Source organism: Myiozetetes cayanensis, unplaced genomic scaffold (assembly GCF_022539395.1).
Source record: "Myiozetetes cayanensis isolate MyiCay16 unplaced genomic scaffold, myiCay2020 scf10, whole genome shotgun sequence".
In the NCBI taxonomy this organism is placed as follows: Eukaryota; Metazoa; Chordata; class Aves; order Passeriformes; family Tyrannidae; genus Myiozetetes; species Myiozetetes cayanensis.
This window is the reverse complement of record NW_026086605.1, coordinates 18,409,378-18,436,436: the sequence shown is the minus strand read 5'-3', so window position 1 is coordinate 18,436,436 and position 27,059 is coordinate 18,409,378. Positions and strand designations below refer to the sequence as shown.

The 27,059-nt window shown below is 39.4% G+C and overlaps 1 protein-coding gene across 1 annotated transcript in view; it reads left to right on the top strand.

The window, feature by feature from the left end:
- Positions 1 to 27,059, top strand: part of WDFY4 (WDFY family member 4) — a 122,594-nt gene that overhangs the window by 48,421 nt on the left and 47,114 nt on the right. Inside the window, exons 34-43 of the mRNA XM_050305270.1 lie at positions 53 to 170; positions 714 to 871; positions 1,335 to 1,573; positions 2,905 to 3,014; positions 4,291 to 4,482; positions 5,044 to 5,183; positions 17,749 to 17,826; positions 18,730 to 18,933; positions 19,793 to 19,844; positions 21,140 to 21,306. Coding sequence (XP_050161227.1) covers positions 53 to 170; positions 714 to 871; positions 1,335 to 1,573; positions 2,905 to 3,014; positions 4,291 to 4,482; positions 5,044 to 5,183; positions 17,749 to 17,826; positions 18,730 to 18,933; positions 19,793 to 19,844; positions 21,140 to 21,306 — 1,458 coding nt within the window. The remainder of the gene's footprint in view (positions 1 to 52; positions 171 to 713; positions 872 to 1,334; positions 1,574 to 2,904; positions 3,015 to 4,290; positions 4,483 to 5,043; positions 5,184 to 17,748; positions 17,827 to 18,729; positions 18,934 to 19,792; positions 19,845 to 21,139; positions 21,307 to 27,059) is intronic.

Here is a 27,059-nt window from a genome sequence, read left to right as displayed (position 1 = left end):
GATTTTCTATCTGTTTTCCTACTGTACTAATATGTACACTGTAACTACATAGGCTTCTCCAGAAGATGCCACCAGTGAGCAGAAGAGACATTTTCAGACAAAAGTTTTGCTGTCTGCTATGGATATCTTCCATGTTGCCAGCCAAGGTGAGGGGAAAACAAGACCAAGAGGTGAGTGGTGAGAATCAGGTCATTAACTACCTTATATTTAGCATGTAGGTGTTATTGCTAGAAAGGTTTGTAAACAATAGCTACAAGGACAGTCCACCTCAGCAGGCTGGACATTCTGTTCTCTCTTGCTGTAGGCCAGTTTGCATAAATTATTGTGGGTTCATAATTTTTTTTCTCTCTTTTTGAGAACAGATTCTGAATATTAAAAAGAGAGTACTTAGAAAGAAACCTAGGTTTATCCTTGAGTGCTTCTGGAAACAACCCGAACAACTCAGTTGTTGCTGCTCTCCTTTCTGAGTCATTAGTTGGACCTGTCCATTACAGTATTTTATTAAGATTGATTCTATCCTTAAGATGGAGCTGTCATATCCAGTCTGAGTAAGGTGTTTCTTTTCTGTTAGACCTAGTCTTTTTTTAGACATGTCCCAGCTCTGAGACATTATGGCATAAGACTGTTCCTTCTCAGCTCTGGTAACCTCACATCTCACATTTTTTTCATTTCAGCTCATTATGAAATAATCAACCCTCTTGTATCCCCTCCAGGGAGCAGTGACCCTCATGCTACTTCAGAATCAGCTGCACCTGTATCCATGATGAATATTGCTTATTTTGTTCAGAAGTTGGTTGAGAAGCTGAACAGCAGAATGTTTGCTGCTGACCCCAAGCAAATCCTGATCTTCACAGTCAAACAGATTATGTGGGTGAGTCACATGGTATTTTTTTTTTTTTTTTTCAGTTCTTATCAACACGTTGTAACATGATGTTTCACACTGAGGCTATGATACTGCAATTCTCAAGAAGAAGGCTGGAATCCATTTGGTGATTGTTATTATTCCTGGTTTCTTGCATGAGCACATAACAGCTCTAAATGATAATGATAATGGAGATAGATGGTGCCGCATAAAGAAGGGATAATATTGTGCCACTCTTTTGTGCCACTGTCTATTGGCTATGTACATGTTGCTGAACAGAAATAAATTAATCTCTTCCACACTTCTGGGGACTTCAGCAGAAATACAGAAAGACTGAATTTGTATCTAACATAGTTCAGGGGAGTTCTGCTGAAATAAGTTTGCAACAGCTTAAATTAAGTGGGAGATGTGGATCTTTGGGGAAAGAGTTCTTTGAGCAAGCCAAGTACTCTGCTGTTTTGTGTTTTCACAGGTCTTAGAAAGCTCAGTTTCTCAAAAGGAAGTTTTACTCAGTGCCCTGTACAGCTGTTTAAACAGAGCCATCCTATGCTGCCTATCCAGACCTCAACAATCACTGCCTGAACAGTTAAACGTCCTGAACACTCTCAATGTCCTGCAGGAGCACTGGGACATTATTTTTGCAACTTACAACTCAAATAATAATTTTATCATCTGCCTAATGTACTGCCTTTGCCAACTGAACTCGGGCAGGTACAAACATTCATTTCGTTATAATGTTTGCTTATGTCTCTGTGCTGTATCTATGGAAGTGAGTACAGATGGAGAGATTTCACAGAACTTAGGTAATATCAATTTTGAGGAATCACTAGAAACTGAGATTGAGCTTGATACAGCATTTCCAGCAGCCTATTTCAGAGTAGTAACTGGGGTTAACAAGCTTGAGCTGATTTCAGTGGAGCTGGCTCACAGGCCTATCAGTAAAATGAGAATTTGGAAATCTTCCTGGGATGTGGGCTAGAATCTCTCCACAAGCATGTAGGTGGCCATTTTCTGAGACATCTGCATGGGCTAATGTAATGAGATGTTTTTTCTGATTCAGCAGCTATTTGTGTGCGGGTACCTTTAAAACATATATAAAAGTGTGCATAGATCTTGTGAATCTTTCTGTTATTGCTACTTGGACCTCAGCTGTAAAGTCTGGGTTGTACTGAAGTTGGAAGTTTTGCCATTGACTTGGGTAGGGCTAGAACATGCTTTGTTTGCTGTTCTTGCAGGTGATATACCAGATGTACTATTGCTAATGTAGGCTGGGGAGTTGTTTTGGAAACTTAGTTTTGTGAAAGGCCAGTAGTTTATTCACTATAATGATGTTTCTTGTTTCACTGAAAGCCTTCTGTACCACTTAGGTGGTTTGAATTGAATCCATTAATACAGTACCACATGAGCAATGAGCAGCAGTTCCTGATGTCTTCTCTTGATTGTTCTTATTCCAGTCAGATAATAATTTCCAGGCCCAAACTGTACACATGGAGTAAGGATTGCTTGTATGTAGTAAAAACAGAAACTTTTTTTAAAAAAATTAATTACAGAAGTGTTTGTGTTATCCAAAAGCCAAACATAGCAAACACAGGGAATCAGAACTGTGATAATTAAAAGAAAATCAGACATAAAAATGGCAGCGTTGCCATACAAGACATATAAGATGCCCAGTGAAGGTGCAAGAAAACTGGGTGCAGGCTGGCTACAGTAGTACAACCCTGTGTTTTATCTAATTGAGATGAATGGTAGATACAAGTGCAGAAGGAAGTGCAGGGATAAGGTATGTACAGCAGAGTGACCTATAGGATCTTGGTGACTGCTCCTTGACTTTGAAAAGCAGACCAGCAGTGGTTAGTTCCCACTTCCTGTAAATTCTGTGGTATTATGTGATTGGTGTAAGCCCTCAAGCATGGAAATATTGATCTACTAAATGAATCAAGTATGAATTAATGTATAGAAACATCTGTAGCTTTATTACTGTCCTCTGTTTTAAATCTGGTTTCCTCACCTGCCCTCCTTTTTTTTTTTAATCTTTGTCACAGCTGTTCAGAAGGTTTTGGGGTGGATGCAAAACCAAAGCTGGCTTCTCATCACCAAATTTTCCTTGCACCCAGTGAAGAGGAAAAGGGCAGCCTGCCTGCTCCAGATGATGGTAATTTATGCCACAAGTTGCCTTTGGCTTACAGAGCAGGAGAGTGCCTGGCCTAAGCAGTTATCAGAACAGCTTGTGCAAGTGTTACTTGTCTCCTTTTCAGTGTATAGACATTGCAGGCACATCACAGACAAAGGAAAGCTGTGCTAAACAATTACTTGTGTTACATGCCTTTTTTTTTTTATATGGGAGCCCCTGGTGGTCTAGTGGTAAGGGTGCGGTGCTGTCAATGCTGAGGCCCGGGTTCGATTCCCAGTCAGGGACACTCCCCAGGCAGATGGAGCTCATTAGCCCTTAGAGGCAATCCATCTACGACCTGAGGACCTCGCTGCCACCGTCCAAGCTCGCTTGGCCCCGGCAGATGAACCTTAGGATTAAAGGGTGGGCTCAGTTCCGCGCACACTGTGTCTCACCTAAAAAAATCCAATGCGCAGGCTGGAAGGTGTAGAGACCTTCCCCGGATCTTTGCTCACGAAGACTGGCCATTATTATTATGCCTTTTTATTCAAAAGTCATGCCCAACATCCTCAGGAGTAATGGATATCAGTTTGGAGATCTCTCCTCCATGTTATGGCCAGTCAGTGGCCAGATACATACTATTTGTAGCTCTATTTCTTTTTTTCAAGACCCATAGAGAGCTCGTGTCTGTCTGTTACACGCAGGAAGAAGCATTTTGCTTTTTTAAGAGAAACATAGGGAAATTTTGGGTTGAATTCAGTGTGAGGGCTGTCAGCTGAATCCTGTGGCAGAGCAGTTCTCTTTTTTTCTTATTTTTAATATATATTGTCTTGGTTATGATGCAACCAAGTAAGTCTGTTTTGCAGGGAAATACAGCCAAACATCTCAGCACTTCCTTGTACAGTATCCTCCTGCTGTGTCAAATTGTTTCATGACTTGGTTACTTCTGCCCCACCATCTCTAATGATGTTTGGCAACATAAAGTAATGTCCTTTATGTGCTTTTGCATTCTCTGTATGATAATAAGATCATCAAAATTCTGATGAGATTGTTTTCCAAGGTAGAAACCAGTTAGACTGATCTGTCACTCCTGCTTGTTTCTTTCAGGGAGTTGAAATATTGTAAAAGAAATGTCCTGATGTTTTCTGTCTGTCTAACTAGTCTGGCTTAGAACTTGGGGAGGCAGTAGACAAAAATGAACTGACTCCAGCAGTTACTCTGGATCAGTGCTGTTCCAGAAAACATGGTTTTGCTTAATCTGTTGCTTGATTCTTCACACAAAAAATGATTCTCCATTAATAGTTTCTTTTGTTTCTAGTCCATCAGGAGATTCTGAGAACAGTAGAAATCATCTGGAAACAGCTCATTTCTCAGAGGCGGCAGGCTCTGGAGGACACTTACAAGATGGATCTTTCTGTAAAAGGAAATGACAAAGAAAGGGACATGAAGATATCAGAGATCACTCCTTTATGGGAAGAAATTATGGCAAAAGCTTGGCAGCACTTGATAGGTCTCTGTTTTTTATAGAATATTCATTGTAGTAAGCAAAGACATTGCAGTAAACAGAGTGCCTGATGGAAAGCCACCGGTTCCTTGGTTATACCTTTCCCCTGCACATCACCTGCTAGTTAAAGCAGATTGTCAGTTTCTCTCATTCAGGACTGAGATTGTGTTCTGTGTCATAACCAGTCCTTCTCTTATCACCTGGTGGTGTTGTAGGGCTCATGCTGTGCTGCAAAAGAGAGAAATCTCCTTAAATCATATCACACAGGAAAATTTAAAAGAGAGGATATTTGGGTGGAGAAGGTCATTGAAATGTGTGTAGTGCTAAAGTGATTCAAAGTTCATGTCTGTGTAATTAAACTGATCTATGGCAGACCTCTGTGAGGCTTTTAAATAAAAAGCTGAGAACTATGTATTAATTCAATTCTCATACAAATAGAAGAACAGTCCATCTGGAGTGAGGCACTGCCATGTTGTTTTGTCTTCTGTAAAGAGGATATAACCCCTCTATCTTCTCACAGGCTCAGCTTTAAGTCTTACAAGCTTTTTTGTCTGTTCTGGCCCACAGCATCTGAAAAGAAGCTTCTCCAAAACAAATTAGGGCCAGGCCTGTCACAGAGCAAGCACAATTCCTGGAGTGAAAGCCTCTCTTCAGCTATTAGGTCCATGCCTGGCCGAAACACAAAGGAAATAACGTGCAAATCAGAGGTAAATTTTACACTTTGTCTTTTCTGGCTTGCTCACTGGTCTGCCTTTTACATCACTCTGGAGAGTTTGTCTGGATTTGGGAGGCTTCTGAGTGTGTCTGTTAATTCACATGTTCCATTGTAAACTAAACACCTCTATTGCAGTTGAGGTTCCTTTTCTAGGCTGCTATAAATAATCACAAAGAAATAGTGAGTTGAAGAAGTTCTCTTAACATATAATGTAATAATGCGTATTTTTTGCATAAGGTCCAATTATTGCATTTGAAAGGAAAAACCTAATCAGCCCATGCATGTTTGTACTTACAGGGCTCTGTTTGGGGCAGAGCAAGGTGAGGAGATGCCAGCTTTGCTGCTGCTTCTTGCTTGCATCACTTATGTAAACCTTGTCCTTCAGACATTGAATTAGTACAAAGCATCAGGTATTATCATAGCACTGTCCTTCCATTTTCTACTCTATATGAAGTATTAAAGGTCCTAATTTTGGTTTAGCTCCTAAAGATAAAGAAACAAGTACTATATAATCCAGGGTGGATTTGGAGGGTATGAGTAATACTGTCAGCAATGCAGCTGAACTATCTTTTCTATTTGTGAGCTCCTCCTTTGCTGAGAGAAAGGGCAATTTCCATATTTTTGCTGAGCATTTTTCAAAAATAGGAACAAAAAGCACCAAATAGACGTTACTTGTAAGTGTGTTAGAACTAGAGTAACCAGCTATAGGGTAGGCCAACAGAGCATCAATAGAATATTTGGAGCTTTAAACCAAGCTTTTGTTGTTGCAGTGCTCAACATATTAAGTCTCCTGCTGAGGAGATAGTTGTATTATAGCATCACCTTAGGGATACTTAACCCTGTAGCTCAAGATATAGCAGATTGCAGCTTTATGCCCAGTGATGCCTGGTTCACTTCCAGGTGTGCTGACCAGGAAGACTATGATACCCACCTAATGTGTCTGGTAGTACCTTACTGAGCTGCAAGTGTTTTCTTAGCATGCCACAGCATTCTTCTCATTCCTTAAAATCACTTTGCCGCTTACAGAGGGAGCAAGTTCTTCCCAGGTACATATGTATACCATGATGTCATACTACAAGAGCGTCGACTATTTGCCCTAGGGTCTGTTTAATTATTTTTTAAAATTAATTTTGATTATTACAGCTGATTACACCTCAGTGAGCAATGTAATTGATATTTGTAAATGTATCCCAAGGAACATTTTGTACAACATGCTTTTTGCTGTTGAAGGTTAAAGACTCCGTTATTGGTTTTTCCCTAAATATGCCCACATCATTAGTTCCTCCAGTGAAAAGGTTGCCATCTGGAAAAGGCGGCACGGAGACATTATTCAGGCACAAGTGCATGAAATTGGTGTTTCTACATCTTCTGTCTCTCTTCTGCAAGGAAGCGGCTTGTAATTAAAGGAGCTGGGTTTGGAGGAAACATTACTCACTTGGTGTTATTCCTTATCATGTCAAGTACTGACAGCTCCGTAGCTCTGACAAATTGTTCTTCTCCATGAGATAGGAAGCTACAGCTCCAAATGTTCTTCTCCATTCTCCCCCTCCCACTTTCTCCCTTGAGTCTCTCTTCAGAGTTTGATGCACTTTTTAGAGAGGTGAAATCTAAGAGGACGAAAATTTATTTGCTTCTGAACAGCCCTCTTCCTTCATACATTTACAGAAAAAAAGTTACATAAAAGGTTACATTAAAAATAAATGGTATTTGTGCTTCTAACTCATATATTTGATCACTTTGCTAGTCACTTTAAAAAGTGCCATAATGCAATTTTGCATCATTTTCTGTGTCTCAGGTGGCTTCTGTATTCACTTAGGAAAGTGATCTGTAGATACTGGCCTCTGTTTTCACTACTGCTAGTTAAGAACTTATGTCCTACAGCAATAGGCACCTTGTTGAAACAGGAAGAAAAGTAACAGTTTGAACTATGTGGTGAGAGTCAAAGACTTTAAATCTCATAGTGAAATAAAAATATTTGCATTTACTGAGAGCTAAGCATGGTCTTTCCTAAGTAAGCAAATATTACAGAGAAAAGTGCAGAAATTAAGCCAAGATTTCAGACCTTTGCTCAATAGGAAAAAAAAAAAAGCCACGGTTGGTTACTGGGTTTTGCTGTCAAAATCTAGGATATGAATTTAATTTTTAGGTTAGCAATGACTGATTGTTTTTGATATCTTCAACAAGCTGCAAGAGCAACAAAAGACCACTGTAATACCTGTCTTTCAGTCAACTATAAATCAGTCAACAGCTTCTACCATGCAGTGTCCTGAGGTTCTTTAGGAGTGCCTGAGCAAGGCTGCAAGCTGCCTACTTCTAGCTCCTGTAAGATACAATGCCTCAAAGCTGTAGATATAGCTGCTATTCTTTACAAGAAATGTGGAGCCTCCTCAGTTTTACAGGAGGCTTGATCATGTCTGTCCTCTTTTCTTTTGATTCATTATGGTACATTCCTCTATGCCAGAGGCCCATAAAACTTGAAAGAATGAAATAGAAAAGTCTCGTTAATCCCAGTCTTCAGAATGAAAAGTTTAAGAGACCTCTTAACTTGTAATTGCAAAGCCAGAAACTTTACATTAGGATTTTAGTCAGCAAACATACGCTTGTGATGACAGCTATAGATATATTTGACCTCCTTTGTGCTGGTTTTGTCAGTCTTCAAGAGACTTCCTCCCAATTAAGTGATGGGAGAATGAAGGTTTTGAACTCTTAAGGATTTTTTTACTACTTTGATGGGCAGCTTGTTTTTGGTTTGGGTATTGTTTTTTTTTTGTCATCGTTTTTTATTTGTTTGGGGTTTTGTTTGGTTTGGTTTTGTTTGTGGGGGTTTTGTTTGCTTGGTGTTGTGTTTTGTTTGTTTGATTGATTGTTTCAGTTTTCTTATGTGTTTATTCACCAGGCTTCTCTTAGGCCAGCAACTAAATGTGTTGTTACAGAAAAGTATTGGTTTGTTATACCAAGAACAACAATCCTTTCAAATTTCACAGCCAGCAAAAAATTTTTTTAAATCCTTTCATATATAACACTCATCCTTGTGATAAATATGGCTAGTATACCTAGTATAACTAGTGATTCACCTGGGGCAGTACTGCACCGTATTTTGAGAAGTATTTAAATATAACATTTCCCCTGACCAAACTCCCAAGTGGGAATTTGAACCATAGGCTTAAATTCCTTGTGTGCTGGAAATGTAAATTTCTACATCAACACTTACAGGAGTTTTTTAATGTCTGTTGTACAGTGCTAGGCTTACTTACCTAAAACAAATAATAGCTGCCTCACAGATATGGATGCAGCCCTATCTGAGGCAGGGCTCTCACTCCACATGATTCCATCAGGGAAGAACACTGGGGCTCCATTTGCTCCTGACTGTCGGTTTTGCTTCGCACTGTCACAGTCATGTTTACAGGTTTTGGGGAAGAGGTAGATGTCTGTGCACAGATGTCTTTGCAAAAATCTGTATTTCAGAGCATAGTTTTAAAGAAGGCTTTTCAAGCAAAAGTGTTTGATGTTGAAGTGGAAGGGTGGTGATTTATTCCACGGTTGTTGTCAGGGCACTGAAGACTTGTCCCCAGGACATAAAATCACTGTTAGCTCATTTTGACTTCTGTAAGAAAGAAGCTTTATCTCAAGTTGACAGACATGATTTTACAGAGCCTTTGCCGTTATAACCCAAGACCTATATAACCAGCAGCTGAACTCAGAGCTAAGTATTGGACCAGTGCCTTCAAGCAGTAGCTATTTCTTTCCTCCATTTTTATAGTATCTTTCAATAACAGACTGTAAAATCAAGGATGATGCTGATGAGCCTTGGTTTTCAAACAACTGCATCAGAGAATGGTTGTTTAAGGGGGGGCGGGAAGTATTCAGTGTAGTGAAAAGAAGAACAGGGTTGAAAAAAACCTTAGCTTGATAAACAAAATATCTTGCTAATTTTGCAGGAAGGAGGGGCAAGACCAACCTAGCTGTTCATAGTAGATGAAATGGAGAAGATAGAAATATTTGAAACATGATCACAATTATTACTTAAATCTTTTTCTTACCGATCACTCAGCTGGTCTTTCATCAGTTTTTCAAGTTAACTGCGTTAAAACAAGCAAACATTTAATGATTTTTCTTTGAAAAGTGCATCATTTGTGTAACATGTTTATCTTTATAATAGAAGGATAATTAACATCACTAATTATCTAATTAAGTTCATTAACTATCCACCAACAGTGCACTGTGAAGTTGACATTATGTTCTTCTGTCAACAAATGCTTTGATTTCTTAGGAAGTAATTAAAATGTAAATTAGCATGTCATTAAATGCACAAGGGAACTTTGGAATCAAATATTCATTTCAAAACTGCTCATAGCACACATTTTTTTTACTTCAATGAAAGCAGGCACTTTACTATTAATGATGTATATTAAACAATTTCCATTATAATATTATTGTCTTGTTTAATAACTGGCTCAAAGCTAAATTACAGCATGCTGCAGCAAGCTGGAAAAAAGTTTCTTTAACTTTGAACAAAGAAATTTTTATGTCCTCTTACATGGATATCTGAAATACTGCTCATTTATAATTTTCAGATCGTTTACAATATCTTAAAGAAAGAATTCAACAGGTCTATGTAAGATGAGATTTGCATGAAAACAGAATACAGAGGTATTTCATATTATGTGATACAAATAATTGACCTTTCTGAAATGAATGGGAATAATTTCCACATTTACTGAAGATAACTCTTTAACAGAGAATTGGAATAGAAGTGTATGAAGATGAATACAATCTTTTAGACTGACTCAGATTCACAAGTCCCTCACCCCACAGTCTGTTCCCTAAAAATTCATTACAGGTTTTTACAGAGATAGTGTACGACAGCACAATGTACAGTAGAAAAATCAGTTGTTTCTTTCTTGATTTATTTTTCATCATAAAACCTGCAATATAAGTGATATTATCCCCTACAGATTTTTTGTGGGTAATTCTTCAAAGGGAGTTTTTCTGTGTTTTTAAACTCAGTGGTGTTCTGTGGCAGCGAAGTCCCTTCATTGAATTCTACGTTGTATGAGATGATGTCTGTTATTTCTCTTGCATATTTTTTTTTTAAATATACTTCTGCCTTTCAAGCTAGAGATTGTGTCTGGGTCAGGTTTAAGCTTGGATATAGGATTTCAGAGAGTGGAATTTAATGTTTAAAGCTGTTGGTATCAAAGTCTCATCTTTCAAGAGCTGCTGGTTGCAGAGTTTTATTTTCGCATAACAGAGATGATGCCAAATGAGTAAACAGTGTTAATATGGATGAAAGAGGAGTTTTATTCAGTTTCAGAGAAACCATAAAACAAGTGCTAGCCACTGAAACTACTTTTTTCTTTGCTGAATACACAGAAAGACAAATAATTTTTCATATTTCTTATTTCAAATATGTCTATTTCTTTCCAAGATTTTGGTGCAACATTTTCTTTATAATAATTTCAGAACAAAATTGTTTGAATTAAGTTGCTTTATATGGATTGTTTGATTCAAAAGCCTGAAGTGGCAATTTAAATTGAAAATTAAAGAACAGAAAATTAGGGTAGGTTCTAGAAATCTCTGCCAGATTGATGTAAATATTTCTTCTAAGTGAGGGTATAGGATATTAACTGTGCTGAAATCTATGACTATTCATTTCTTGTTGTTCTTACCTTTGCTAGCCAAATTACAGTTTGGTTGTGCCTATCTGTGTTCTATTCATGCTTTCTACTGCAGAGAAGCTTGTACTATAGGCACTAAAAAAACTCCAGAAGTAATCTTGTCACCTTTAAATTTAAGTAATTTTAGAAAACAGATTGTTTTGGGGATCAGGAGAGAGATGTTTCTTTGTACTCTGTATTCTGAGCTCTAAGAATAAGCTAATGCCTACAGAATTCTTTCATCAGCTAAAGAAGAGCACATTTTTCATAAATAAAATCCATGATTCAAATGTGCATGAGGTTTTTGGACAAATGGATTGAGATAGTAATAAAGCCCTAAGATACATACACCTGTAGGATGACAGCATTTTAAATAGTAATAGGAAAATAGTAAGAACAAGTGAAGGCAAGAAGAGACTCCACTGCTATTCCCCATAGTTCCAAAGTCTGACCTTCACCTTTACCTAGATGTAGAAGCTAATGCCTCCACTGTAACAGGATGGAAACTGAGCCCTCAAGAGGTTGAGTGACTTATCCCAAAGTCACAGAAGTCACTCTCAGAGATAGATTTAAAGAACAAACATGCCTTGAGTTTCATTGTGTGTTTTTGCTATTAGGAGACAAGTTATCTGTTCTCTCAGGAATTAATCTCTTCAGTAGTATCATCTGTTGAAGGACTGTGTGTGTGTGCACACGTGCATACATATATATAGTTGCTGTAGAAGTAGACCTGCTTCTGTACTTCCTGAGCTTAGCTGATAAATACGGTGTGGAAGTCTCATCACATGTACACCATACTTTAGGGTTACCCTTTGAAACCTGCCCCTGTGTGTGGGCACATTTATGATGCACTGAAATATGGAGGATTTTCTCATTAAGTCTGCTATTCCCCAACCAACTGGCAATGCCAGGAATCCATCCATGATCCTTAGGAGCAGTTGGCACTGTGCATTAGCCTCCTAGTGGGTTGAGGCACAAAGCTTCCATGCAACACTTAACTGCTGGAACTCAGTCTGTTGAAAAGCTAAATGAATTTTGGCAAAGCAACAATAAAATCCACACGGCAATAACAATTCTGTGATTCAAAAGAGCCTGCGAACAACCATCAATGGGGAGAGTGTATATGAAGGACTAGGATAAACCTCTTTAATCTGCAAAGGAAAACATTATCTTCCTCAGCTTAGTGATTTTTACTTTGTACCGAATGGAACAACTTTTCCTCTTATGAAACAAACCTACTTGTTTCCTAGTGTGTACTTGATTGCCTGAAAAGTAGTCTGGTCACAAGATGGGTGGTTTATTGTTTGCACAGGGTAGTAGTGTACCCAGTCTCTGATTCACTGTGTTAGATTTAGTAGCAGTAGTAGACTTGGAGATGTTAGGGACTTTGTTCCTATCCACATAGAACAGGGCTGGTGAATTGGAGACTTCACCCAGCTTTACTGATTTACTATAACACTCGGCTGCTTCTTTGTAAAGCTGCCATGGTAGCTGTAATCCTATCCTCTGCTTGTGAGCCAGATGAGGAAGGGGTTGATTGATTTATTCTCTGTGATTTAGCAAAAAAGGACCAGAAGTATTGAGCTTTAATTGCACATGTCAGGAGGGGAAATTCTGATTAGATGTGTGGAAAAAGGAGGAGCATGAGAATTGCCATGAATATAAGAAGATAGGTTTCACAGGTCAAAAGAGTTTAGACTCAAAACTTTACTGACAATCTCACCCTGTGGCTGTATGAGTCATAGTGGTTCAGGAATTTCTATAAAAAGATTATTGGCTCTAGATGAGGACTGCAAAAATCATTTGCTTTTGTGAGAAAGTATCTGCTTCCTGACTAAGTCACATCCTCAGAGACAGGAGATCCACACTGGTTAGAGCATGCAGTCCTGAGGTCAGAGATGGGATACAGGGCTGCTGAGAGGAGCAATGCTGCACCACAGGTGGTTGCAACCTAATATTGAGCTGCTGGGTAATATATACATAAGAAAAACTGAACAATTTGTTCTTTATAAAATGGCATTTCCTTTACGTTCTATTTAGTCAGCTTTTCTGCTCTATTTAATCAGCTTTTTTTGTTTGATTCAAGATGTGAAATATATCGCATTAGTATAATGTAATTTTTCTCATTCTAATGATGCTAATTTCTGGTTTCCTTCTTGTGGAATCACCCTCCACAGAGGTTTTAAGTATTATTAATTGTCACTTGTGAGGTTCAAGTGCTGCACATATATTTTCTGTGTTTGTATCTTAAATGCTTGGATTAAAGGCAAATCTGCTCCGCTTCACTAGCAGACAACCTATACATAAAAGTTGAGAAATACATGCACATTCCTAAACACATGATTTCTTGAATCGGGGTCATCAGATGTGTTTCTGCCGTGCACAAACTCTTTGCCGCTGTCATATAGGCTGTTTAATGCAATTTGTGGTATGTTCCTAACATACCTGTTATGTCCCTAACAACCCTGTTATGTTTTCCTACACCCATGGAATACTTTCCAAAATTCTTGTGATTTCTTGAATAGCTGTAATTAGATTAAAAAGCCTTACTTGTAGAATTGTGAAAGCCCAGGTTGGAGAATAAGGTACATGGACTCTTCCAGGAATATGAGATCTAATACCTGGTAAATCAGCTGTATTAGAGTGCTTACTCTCTGCCACTGGGAACATAAGAATAGAAAGGATTTCCAAACTGGTTCATCAAATTGTTCCCCTCTCCCACTGCTGCATGCTGTCACCATATGCATCCTCTTTGTAGGCTTACCAGGCTGTTTCAAATTGATTCAGGTTGGGTTTACCACATCACCATCCCCTCTTCCCCTGCAACCAGGTCATAATGACAGGAGGCTGTGGACTCTCTCCATCCCTGGAGGTGTTCAAGACCAGGCTGGATGCAGCTCTGAGTAATCTGGTCTAGTGGAAGGTGTCCCTGCCCATGGCAGCGAGCTTGGAACTAGATGATCTTTAAGATCCTGTCCAACTCAGACCATTCTATGCTTCTGTGATGTTCCAGAAACTTACTTGTCTTAGTTTCCACAACTATAAGCTAAAGACTTTAACCTCTTTCATAAAGACCTCTGAGATGTACTGGTGAAAAGTACTATACAAGAGTACAGTACTTTTTTTTTGTTATAGCTGTGATTCTACAGAAATGCCCTTGCTATGTATGCTTATATGTTTATGATATTTATTTTGCTCAGAAGAGCTAAAATAGGATACCATTATCATTAGTTCTAGCTCTTACCAAGAGGTGATTTAAAACACATGCTTCAAAACAGGTATGTGGGTATTGTCACTATCATCTGTGGGATTATTCACTTGACATAGTGAGGGATCTGAATATCTGGGCTTTCCTTTTGTCTTTTACAAGTCCAAAATTGTTTTGTCTTGAAGTTTATTTTCATTTGTTAAGAGTTTTGGCACATAGTTTTGTGTTCATGTGTGTTCTGTAATATAACACATAGCTTTTAATTCTCCAAAGAAAGCTTCAAAGTGCAGAGCCTCAAGGACATAATGTTTCTTAAGGAAAGAACTGTGGTATATGTGGTGTCTGTATCATGCAACATGAGTTTATTATGGCAAGCCTGAATATTTATGGGGTGTGGGAATGGTAAGTGATCTATATGCTTTTTTTTAAAAAATCAGACATAAAGCATTCCAGAGCTCAGTAGAGGTTTGTAAACTTAGAAGTCACACCTCAAACTTTTTTTTTTACTATTTTTTGTGTGTGGTTTTTTTTTTAACTGTTTCTCATTACAAGCAGTCTTTCAATTGCTTTAGTTGAAAGAAATTATAGAAAATTCACTCTCTAGATTTTCTCAGTGCTAATCATTTTCTCTCCTCTTTGCATGAGGACTCCACACAGCAAGAGGAGAAAAGGTTTTTGAATCTATGGGGCTTTTTTGTTTTTTATTAAGGAAAATAACTTGTAAATTCCATCACCTTTTCAAACTAAATACTGGTTGGCAGCAAAATGATCTGATTCTACTTAAAATGTGATTGTCTAAGGCTGCAAAGTAGAGAAATCTGTATAAAAAAGACTTAAAGCATGGTTTCATACTCAGGTTTTTAGAAAAAGCTTGATCAATATGGCCTTTTAGCATGCCCTTTCCTAAAACGCACATTATATTTCTTATATTTACACTTGCTCTTCTGCGTATGAAACTCAAACCTTGTATTATGTTACACTACATTAACAATTATCAAAGCTGACATGTTGTTCTGGTTTAAAATACTACACTGTGACACTGTTGTATTTAATAAAGGATAAACACCTATGTTTTTAATGGAATTTCTTTATTTGTTAGAAACTTGTTTGCACTAGTTGTTCATTAGAGATTAATGTGTAAATGTTTTGACTGAACACTTAATAAATAACAGCCTGGTCTATATTCTCCATGTTTATTGAATATCTCTTTCAGGTTTTGTTTCTGATTGTTGGTTTGGCTTAGGTGTTGGGGTTTTTTCCAATCAGTCATCTCCAGTTTTGTTAACTGTTCATTTCATTTTACAACCAAATGGTTTTCCTGTGGGGATGTTCAATAGGGACATGTTCATCTGGTAGAAGATGGCTAGCTGTAGGTCATTTGGAAACCAAAGTGGATAGTCTTCAGTTGACCAGATGTAGCTAGCAGAATTTTTCCTTCTTTGGACCCTTCATATGTTTCAAAGGCTAGGAGTTGGGTCAGTGAGAACCTTTGCAATGAGGGCTTTGACCTTAGGGGTCTGAACGGTGACCATGAGTGAAACACAGACCATGAGCACCATCAAAACAGCTGCCAGTATAGCACTGATGTGGCTTGAATAGCTTGTGAGTATCTAAAATGGTTATTAATACTTGGAGGTATTGGTTGTCTACTCTGAATGGCTTTTGCCCTATGTCCACATGCAGCTGATCTCAGCTCTTTTCCTGTTCTGAGCCTGTCTTAACAGCAGAGATGCTGTTGCTTTCTAGGTCAGCCTTTATGGGAGTTTTATATGAATTATGGAATAGTTTTGTGAGGCCACAACTGTGATTACAGGTTTAATGATGCTTTAAACAAACAAAAATATAATGACTTTCATCAGTGTAAAACAGGAGCTTCCTGCAGGGAAACACCAATAAATGTGACTTCACAGCAGGGGTACAGACCTGGCTGGCAGCCAGCAGTGATCAGCACACCACACAGACCTTGTATGTTAACTTAATTATAGCACAGTGCAAGCAGCAGATAGACAGTTTGCTGTGAGGAATCACCGTCAGTGGGGCACAGAGTCCATGCATTTAAAAATTACCCACCTGATCCGTGGCTTTAGGTAGTGAGAGGCTGGGACTTCCACAGCCAGTTGAGCCTTGTGCTGTGACTCACAGAAATCTCACCTTTGCCAGGGAAGCTCAGGTGGTCATGAGAATCTTCAAATGGCACTGGAGGCACTCTCATCTCTCCTATGTAATCTCTGGACAGCTTCTGCCTTCTCTGCCACCTTTAATCCTTAGGTATTTAACAAAGAACAGATACTTTTGCTACTCTCTGTAATGCAGTTAATGGTCAACCACTCTGAATCCTGTTTTTTAATTTCATGGCTTTGGTGTACCTTTTGAAAGTTTCTGGGGAGGCCAAACAATCTTACATGGACTTCAGAATCATGTTCAAGTAACCCTGCATCCTTAAAAAATATTTGGCTGGCATATGGGAGAGATATTTCTGTTTTATTTGGATACTGTGTGAATTCTGGGGATTCTGCTTCTTTCAGTAATGATTAGGAACTTTATCCTGAGTCAGGTCCCACCCAATATGTTGTACCATTGACTTAAGAGGAGAAAGAAGTTGCTCTTTCGGAGAGCTTTTCTTTGAAAAATTTTAAAGCAAGTTTGCCCATATCAGATACAGCACCATGTATTTGTAATAGGATAGCTAGATTCTTTTTCCAGAAAATACACTGCCAAACAGGAGAATTTGTACCTGTTATTGTTATTAAGAAGGTTGTGATGCTGAACTGTTCCCAGGTGGCCACTTGTCAGCAGTTACACCAAGAGATAATGAGCAAGGAGAGCAACAGTTGAAGCATCTATTCTTGTGCTTGCTTAGAAAAGTTAGAGTTACAAGATTCAAACAGTCCCATGAGTATTGGACAGCCTGTTAAAACAGAGTTCTACATTGGTTCTTCAGTTGTCTTCATGCAATAAAATGAAACAAGCCAGTAGCTTACTTGGCAGTTGTTTAATGCTTCAGCTATACACTCAGCCTTTCCATATGCTTTGCCTTTCTGATCAGGAAATAAAAATGTCTGTAATAACATAAAGGAACAGAGGCAGTTATTATGGGTGTCATCTTGCACCAGCACAACTCTCAGTTTCCAGTTCTAGAGCTAGCTCAGATGTATTCACATCACAATCCCATTAAACAGTGGATTTATACACCAAGTCACGTGTTGCCAGAGGACTTAGGCTCCTAAAGCTCAAAAATGTGCTTGGAAACAGTTCATTTCCTGTTTTAGAAAAGGGAACACAGACCATACCTTTGTTAGTACTTTCTGTTTGTGCAGAAAGGATCAGGTGGATCACTATGGATCCTGACTTCAGTCAGGGTCTCTAAAACAGATAAATGTATTTTATGCTACTTGCAGTGCTAAGTCAGCTCCAAAAGAAGAAGCCTTAAATGTTATTTGCTGTTTTCTTTTCCCTTCTGAGTAGTTCTACTAATGACCCTTGTTAAGATCATGACCATGGTGTAAGTGTGCAAATTGCTCTCAGCTGATTGCCTCATCATTATACTATCTGGAGAGCCATCAAACTTGCAGACACAGGTCATATTCCCTACTTGTTCTTGTAAAAGACAAAGCAACTAATGCCCGCTTCTGTCCCTCACAGAATTTATACCTGCAGCAACTTGGTGTAATGTGTTCTGATGTTTCTTGTAGGGATTTGTGTCATGTATGGAAAAGTACCGAAGAATTGGGCAGGATCTGTATGCCTCTTTGTACAAGAATCACATACAGGTAAAGAACAGGAATATTGTGCAACAGCTTTCTGTTGTTGAAAGGTTGCTCTTGGAGTACTCTGTGAAATCAGGCATTTTAGAAGTGAGAGGAGTATTATGTATAAAGAATTGCTGAGAGTTGATGAGACAATACTCCATCCCTGACATTACCACTGAAGAGTGACACAGCATCACTCAGCAATTGGATTTCCCACTTTATTTTCAGAAGCCTTTTTTTCTTTTGTTTAAATGAATTGTTTCACTCTCAGAGTGGCAGAAATGAAAGTGAGGACTATGAGCTTTTTTTTTCCTTAGCAGCCAGTAAAACTTTTCAAAGAGATCTCAAGCTTACAGACTGTAAAATGTCACAGGTGTGTTTCTGTTTCAGGATTGGTCATCAGAGACCAACAAGCTTTTCCTTCTTTGAAAATCTCACCTCTTCTCTCCTTTAAATTGATATTTTAGTGCACACACCTACTAAGTAGAAATAATTAATCTTATGCATGGCTGGGAGGGAGCACAGTGTACTTCTGGCCGAGACATTCAGACTGTGTTTTCAGCAAGCATGGTTGTTGCCATTTGACAGACACATTTGCCAGAAAAAAATGAAGGGAATAAAACCTCTGCAATGCAGTTCTTCTGACTCACTGCTCTTGAGTTGGAAATCCAATGAAAGCAGCCATTTGCAAGTTTGTGACATGTTTATCACCGTATCTTCTAGTCAAACTATCACTGGTTTGATTAGCAAGATATTCTGCAGCACACTTACAGCAGTCAGTTGGGCTTGTGTTTGCCACACCTGCAGTGTTCCCTCTGCAGTTATCCCACCGGGTAGATCCCTCTAAATCACTGGGGTGGTGCCACTGCTGGTTGAGGGAAAGGAAGTGTCCAAAACATGGCACAAAGTGTTTCTGTCCCACAGATGCAGCAGTGTGGTTACAGCAAAGCAGCCAAGGACTGGATGATACTTGAGGAGCAACTTTTCTGCAGAAGGGGCCCATGGAGCGATGCATCACAATCCTTGGAGCCACGATGGATTCTTGATTGTTATGAGGGGCCTTCACGAATGAGGAGGAGGATTCAACATGTGAACACCCTAGCAGCAATGATGAGAATGAAGAGTGAGGTAGAAAGCTTTTGCAGGAGTTGCACAATTTCTGCACTGGTGACTTTATAGAATCACAAAATCATTAAGGTTGGAAAAGACCCCCAAGATCATGGAGTCCAACCTTTGACAAATATGGGCATCTCTTTCCTCTGATTCTTATCACCTGACTCATCAATATGCTGTACCATGCATAGAGAACCCACTGAAGGGGTCTGGTTTTAAGAGGGTAAGAGAGGCTGCAATGTGTTCAACAGCAACAGAATGATTTTCCCTCTTTTCTTGTATACAGCCTCCCCAGACGGATGACAGTATAACCTGTCCATACTTTTCCACTTGTAGTATCTCAAGGATGTAGCGCTTTCCAATATATGCAACAGAGTCCAGTTAGAAGACTGCACTGTCCTGTTAGTCTTGTGCTTATTAGTGCTGCTAGAACTGGTGAAAGATCAAAAGGGGAATTAGAATAGTTTAAACTAAACACTGAGCTGTATATGTGGGGTAGGTACTGTTGTCTGTCCTTCTAATTTCCAAGTGCCAATACTATCAACCAGAAGCTGAAGCATTTCAATATGAGGTTCCCATATCTAGGACATTTGCAGCTTTTCTGTAAAGCTTATATTCTGGCAGTTTTCTGTAGACTTGGTGGTATGATTTTTATCCTAGAACTGGCCTCATGCAGGGTCTTCTTTGAAAACACAATAGTCCTGTTGCTTAATTGTTGACATTTGTTGCTTTGGGTTCCTTTCTGAGTTTATTTGAATTTTGAAGAAATTTATTTGCAGCGTAGTTCTAATCTGTGTTTTTCTCTGCAAAAAGGTTCTGAGTTATGTTCACCTGTCTGCATATTCTACTCTAGTCACACCTAGTCTCTTTCCAGGTTCTCCTATCAAACAGAAATGAAACAACCTCCCCTGTTGAAGTGAATCCAGGTAATCTCTTATGGTTAAATTACATCATGAGAGGGTGAACCCAAACAGCCAAAGATAAATGAAATTTGTGTATGGAGTTCTAGATCAGAATTTAATCCAGCGAAAAAAAAGTCGTGTCAGTGCTCTGGGGTAAAAAGTCACTGTAACTTCTGGGAAAAAGCTGATGTGATTGTTATAGGTGATATATAAACTGTCTTCAGAACTTACTGCTCTCATTTTGCCATCTGAAAGATCTAAAGCAAAAAAGCTATCTTGAAATGAAAGCTTTTAGCACTTTTGGGCACCTGGAAAGCTCCCAATTGCTTAAAATCAGAAGGAGAAGTGCAGCATTTCCCCCTGCTTTTAGTAGACACTACAATTCTACCTCTGAAATGGTATTTTAAACCAGGTTATAGATGGCACAGAGAAGTAGTACTAGGAATTGTAACTTTCCAAAAGTGTGGATAAAAATGAAGAGTGGAAGGAAATCACCAAGTATGTTAACAAGCCAAACTGTTCAAAATAGAACCAGATTTTTCAAAATCTTATAATTTTCTCAACATTTTTCATTTTCCAAGGGCAGATTTTCTGTAACATAGACATAAAAAGCAGAGGGGCAGTGGGGGGAGTGAAATATGGTACAGAAGTCAAAAGTTTATCAGAAAGGGCGAAAAAAAGGTAATTGAGAAAGAACTGTAGTTCGGAAACGTCAGTCTATGGCTGTGGATTTCAACCACCTTTACACCTGCTCCAAGTCAAGTTTCTAATGTTCACTGTTGGAAACACGCAGTATTATTGTACACTTTTTAGTGTGATAGGACCTAGAAAACAAGTGAGAGTGGAGGTTATTGTTCCAGATTCCAACCAAGTAGTTTCTGCATGAAAGGGATTACAGTCTGCCTCAATTAGAAGGCTCATCATGCCTTTCATAACTGTATGAACTGCATGAATATGCAAAATTTGGGACAGGGCTTGGGCAAGATGTAAGTGGATTGTCTCTCCTTGGGTTTTCTCAAGAGCTTGCTCAGTGTGTGTCCTGAGAAGACCACAATTTTAATTTTTTCCTAATTCCCTAATCTTCTGTGATTATAGGAATTTAGTCTGAATTATGACTGACTGCATGTATCTGTCTTTAGTTCCCTAAACTAAATATCCTTCTTCAGCAGTCACAGATTTAACTTCTCTCTTGCCTGTTTTTTGCAGATAAATAATGGTATTTCCTGAAGTAGAATAGATTGGGTGAAAGTCTAAACTGCAAATGCTTCTGCCGTCATCCAGCTGCCACTAAAACTGCATCCTCTTTTATGCTGATGTAGGAGAGTTGATGTCAAATGGAGAAGAAACGGAGATGGATAAGAAGGGATTGGATTGCAACCAGCTAACATTCTTCCCTGCTCTACATGAAAGTTTCCATTCAGAAGACTTCTTGGAACTGTGCGTGGAGAGACAAATTATATTGCAGGAGTTTGCAGAGAGTGAGAAGGTATGAAAGATGAACTAGAAAATTTTTTCTGGGGAGATGGAATTTTAGAGGCTGAATTGCATGTGGTGGCCTATCTGTTCCTTTCATTTTGGGTTTCAGGTGGATTCAGGCTACAGTAGATAGCATCACTACCTGTTTCCTTACAGCAATTACAATTTTCCAGCCTCTGTATGAACTCCTATAGACTTTTCTTGAAGAGCAATAAACATTAACTCTTTGAAGTAACAGAAAAAACTTTGGGCATAGGAGCTAATTCTCTTATGGGATGGTATTGTCTGAATTTGCCTGAAATGGCAAATTATGAGACTCTGAAAATTCCTGTCCTGCTCCCCCACCTTTACTCATGCTCAGAGTAGTGCCTTGAACAAATCTATTTACTACCTCTGGAAGAGTGTGCCAATTTTGTATAGGTTGATAGTTCTGTTCACGTCTCTTCCTGATGAATACCAGAAATGTTTTCTTCCTCCATTTCCATATTCTACTTTTTTTTCTGTCTCCCCATGAGTACTGGACAGATTCTTGTTTCTAAAGCCATAAAGATTTTCCCTGCTTCCTCTTTGGTACTTCCATCATGTGTCATCTTGTCAAAACGTTGCTGTTCCCTCTTTGTTCCTGCACTGGACTGGATGTTCTTCTCTTAGGCTTCTTCCCAACATAAGGAAGATGCAGGTTCAGGAACGCTGGGGGAAGACATGAGCTGTGGAGTAAATAGGGGTGACTCTTAGGAAGATGGTAACTTTGATGTCAGTTTAACCTCTTTGCTCCAAAGCTAGCATCCTACCCTTTGTGACTCCAGATCAAATCTTTGATGTTGGATATGCACTGCACAGAGCCATTTTCCACAGGACTGGGGAGGTTTTGTTGTGAGGAGTAGACATGACCTCATTCCCTCATCTTTTGCAGTGTACCTGCTTTTTTCAGTGACATCGTTCCCCCGCTGGCCCAAGAGTTAGCATCCTGTGGTGGAAGCCAAGGGTCAGACCTTCAGTATTTAAACTCAGTCATCACAGTGCTGTGATAGTTGTACACAGATATAGAAATAGCTATTTTATTTCTCAATACCATCACCAAATTTTCTTGATGCTTTGCCAGTGGACAGGGGTCGCATTCATGCTGTCTAACATGATGACTTCCTCATGCTATCAGAGTTGTTGGTGCAGCCTGTTTATGTAACATAAAAGGAGGAGGGGAAGGTAAATGAATTGTCCCTTCCCCCCCCATGCCTCTTCCCAGCAGAAGGAGACAGGCATGAAAATGCAAGGCATGTTTTCCATGCACTGATCTCATTTTGAGCCTTCAGGCTGTCTGTCTCTTCTCCATGTAACTCTGCAGGAAGCCATCAGAAATGCCAGGCATGTTTTTTTCCAGCAGCAGTTGCGGCGTTGCTGAGCTGACAGAAGTATTAACAAAAGCAGCGGGGGGTGACATTAGCTGTCCTGTGCTCACTTAGTGCACCGCTGTCCTGCCTTGTCAGTGGCTGCCTCCTGAGCTGTTTGCACTTAAAGCAGGCAACTGGAGCCATCTTACCTCCTGCACTGCACAGAAATGATGCTTTGACAGATATGGGATGGATTTCTTGAACAGAGGGATAGCTCATGTCTGGAAAGTGGTCATTGTTTTATAATGTCACCCAGTGCTATTTTTTTGCATTGCCATTAAACAGATACTTTTGTACATATTCAGATACGTGAGATTTCCTTTTGCAGAAGCAGCAGATCAAATGATATTGACGTTGTCTTTTGGTTCAGATGCTGTTCCTCAGCAAGTTAAATCAGGAGAATATGGGTGCAGGTGGGGTATTGCTATGCTAATACCATCTTGTCTTTTATCTCACTTGAAAAATAGAATAGAAAACATTTATAGGCATTCCTGCGAAAATAATCTTAAGTATTTAAAAAAGATAAGTTTGCCACTTGGAATGCAAGAGAGAGGGACTATAAAGCAGGAAGTAAATGGATATAGTTTAAGTATAGGCTAAAGGCAGTTGCTGAGGGCTTGGTCCCTGAGAGTGGAGATATGAGGGAGCAGTCATGTTCTGTATGTTTGAACAGCACACAGACCATGCAAAGTTCAGCCTTTAGATGTGTCTCTTTTTTGGAGGCTTGGTGTGCTTGGGAAAAATGTGACGTTGAACTCAAAGCTGGGAATTGAGTCACTTCATTGATGAACTGGTGCTATAGTTACAGCAGGGTAAAGTATATCTATGTTTATATACCCAAAGCACAAGTGGGAGGTTTTTTCCTGCTCTCAAGTTAATGTGGGTAATTCACTAGGTGACTATATCAGACTGTAGGTACAGATTTACAGGTGTTGCTGTCTGGGTTGTTCTCTCAGAAGTTACTGAACTGTCACACTCTGGCTGCTTGGTTTTACATTTTGCAGGGGCTCCTTGACATTTCCCTTTTCTGTGCCTCAGCTTCTCCTCTTCCTTTGCTGCTGCAGGTCCAGAGACAGTAACAGCTATCCCACTGCAGGAAGGGGTGCTAAGCAGTAATAAGCATTTTCAGTGTGAAGCTCTGTGTTCAGATGGGAGTGTCTGAAGAAGGACTAAGTGTTGCCAATCATTACGTGTCTGACTTGCTCTACCTGGGTTTCTGCAGCAGTGGAGAGGTCGCTGGGAGCTCCTTCCCCAGCCCATGCTCCTCCAGCCCTACCTTAGCTCATTGAACAACTTTATAGCTACATGCAAAAGACAGAGTCTCACTCATGCTGTGAATGCCACAAAAAAACCCAGCAGAATATCTTTAACCAGATCTCTGATCTTCTGGATGTGCTCCTTCACCATACTATTTGGTGTTCCATGGATACCTTCTAGTATTCTATCTTACCTCCTAGTATTCTACCTTTATATCTGCTTCTGGTCTAGGTTTTTTTAATGTTCCCCTTGATGAAAAACATCTTTCAGTTGTAAGGCTGTAGCTGCTCTCTGGATCTCTGCAGAGCACCTGACAAGCCCCAGGCCTCTCCAGCAGGCACAGCTGATTCCCTAACAGGTTTTTTCCATAGAATGATGCAGCAGGTAAAGGAGCAGGCAGAATTTGCTGTGATTATTCTTGAGGCAGTCATGGGAGCAGAGGAAAAGGCATGAACTTGAATGAACTGACCTATGGGGAAATTAAAGGGCTCATATTAGTTTTTGGCAGCATTGTCTGTTTTAGAGGAGCCTGGAGTGAGACGGAGATGTCTGGGTGTAAAAGAGGTATGAGAACAATCCTATCAGAACTGTCTTCCAGATGCTATCATCAGCTAAGAGATGCCAGCCTTTTAGGCTGGTGATGGGTTGGGACAGATGGCAGCTTTCATCACAGAAAGCAAGGACAAAGAGCAGTCCCAGTGCCCACAACTGTGTACAGGAACAGAACTTCCTTCTGCCACCCTCCCTTTTCCACAGATGTCTGGTATTCTTTCCTTGAAGCATTTGGGGATTTGTTAAAACCTGAGATGTGCATACAGAAGAAGTGGTTTTTGCTCCAGTGGAGAGAGGGAGGGAGGGTGAGTGGTGATAACATGGAAAAAAAGAATGTGCCCTGGGTCTTTCAAAGCAAAGGTGTGACCACAAGGTTTGCTTTCTAGTGATAGCAGTGGTTTCACTCAAGTCTGAACAAAAGAAATTGGATCCACTGTTTGTAGCATTTCTGATGTGACCAAACACAAACCCACAGCCCTTACCACTACAGACTAGGCCAAGTGGATTTAGTTTCCTTTGGAAATTGCTCCACTGAGCAGCTGGAGGGAATGAAGCAATCTGTCATGTATTCTTAAGTTGTGATTAATGAGGCGCGTGTGTGACGGTTTCAAAGTAAGATGAGACTTCAACAACAAGCAAACCAACAATCATTGCAGGAAAGGTCTTGTCAGTGGCACAGGGAGGTGGACCTGTATTGCCCTCTCTTACCATGGCAACACATACCTGTTTCCCTAGCAAAAATTGTGAAAGCAAAGTATTTGATTTCATGTACTCCTAGTAATTTTAAACTCTGTGGCCCTAGATAACATTTACCCTACTTTACTGATGGGACCTTTGTAGCTGATGCACCCTGTGATTCCTCCTTATAAAAAACAGAGAAGGCAGAAAGAGTACATAAGCACAGGTTTCGTCTCTGTGATTCCTGATACAGTGCTACCTGAATGCATTCTTTTTATGTGTATCATGCAAAGTTTTTGTAGCTTTTGCTGAGCAAGTGATTAGAGCAAGCTATGAGTGTTTATAGGGAAACATGAGATACGGCAATGAGCAGGAGGAAGGGGCTTCAGGAAGTCCCGAAGCCACTGATTGCTTAGAAGGCATATGAAGATCAAGAATCAGTCCATACCAAGCACATTTCTTATAGTCTTTCCATAACCTTCTGTTAGAAGATACAGGAGAGTTTAGATGGACTTCTGAAACTCACTTGGAGTAGCCATTCTTTTGTACTTACTCTGTAAAAATGCTGTTGTCAAGAGATTGTGTGGCATGAGTGTGTTCCAGAGATGTGGTTTTGTGACTTTAATTTCCTTGCACTGTATTTTTCCTTGGAAGGACCATGCTAACACTAGGAGAGCCTGCAGGAATAGATGATTAATCCCTATTGTGTTTTTGGAAACTGTATAAAAACCGTTTGCATCTTCAGTCATGTAATTCTTTTAGAAATCTGGCTCTTGAACTCCAGAGCAGAATATGTTTTTATGGCTGTTGTCTTGAATGCAGCTGGAACACTTAGAAACAGGTCTTCTGAGAAACAAGAAAAAAATTATGCCTTTAGCTTTAATTCTCTTATACATCTGAATGAACAGAGCAATCAAGAGATGCAGGGCTTTGGGCAATACCTTAGAAGGCAATTATTCAATTATTTTATGTCATGTTTGCTTCATTGATTAATGATTCTAGTAGCTTGTGAACTGGATTGTGATCCATTTTGACAGAAAATTGAAGGTTTTATCTAATTTATGATAATTTCAAGGTTGCTTGGTGTTTCAATGTAAGACTGAAGGTCCAAGACATGTAGATACAGGACTGTCCTGATGGAGATTCTCTAGTACAATTCTTTATCAGATCTTTCTTACTCACCTGCAAAAAAATGAGTCATGTTCTCCAAAATGAAAAAAATTTACTCAGCCCAAGGGCCCTAGTATTTCTAATAGTGCAGATCTATTTAATAATATATAAATTTGAAGAAATAATGACAAATTGAAGAAATGAAATTGACACAAATGACTGTTACTGGTTGGATAGTACAGAATGTACTGGGATTTAGAGTTTAAGGTTTCAGAAAGAGAGGTTCATGCTCTCGCCCCTCTCAAGGTCTGTTAATATACCCTGGTCCTTCCTTTGGTGGAATAATAAAGTGATTACTTGTACCAGACCATATCAGTGATCATGAGCAGGCCTCCTCCACAATCCATGTACCTCCTAAAACCACACATGTGATCTCTGGGTCTGATGAAGGGGTTTCTTAGAAGCCTGGATTTCAGCTTTGTGTCCATGTAGCTATTTTATGTAACTGCCTGATGTTTCAATATTCAGTTACCTTCCTTTAGGGAAGAAGAGATCTTTCTGCTATTTAATTACTTCAGAAAACCCTGTGGTTTGCTAATGTGAGCAGAATTCCCCAGTATTCTCAGAGCAAGCATACATGTCTCTAAACACATAATGGCAGGCACTCCAGTTCAGAGAGTTCTGTGGTTGGCATATCCCCACAGAGACAGGCATTCCTGTGGGATCTGCATGAGAGGTGATGGAAAAAAGCTACCTTCCTCTTAGAAATTATTTAGAG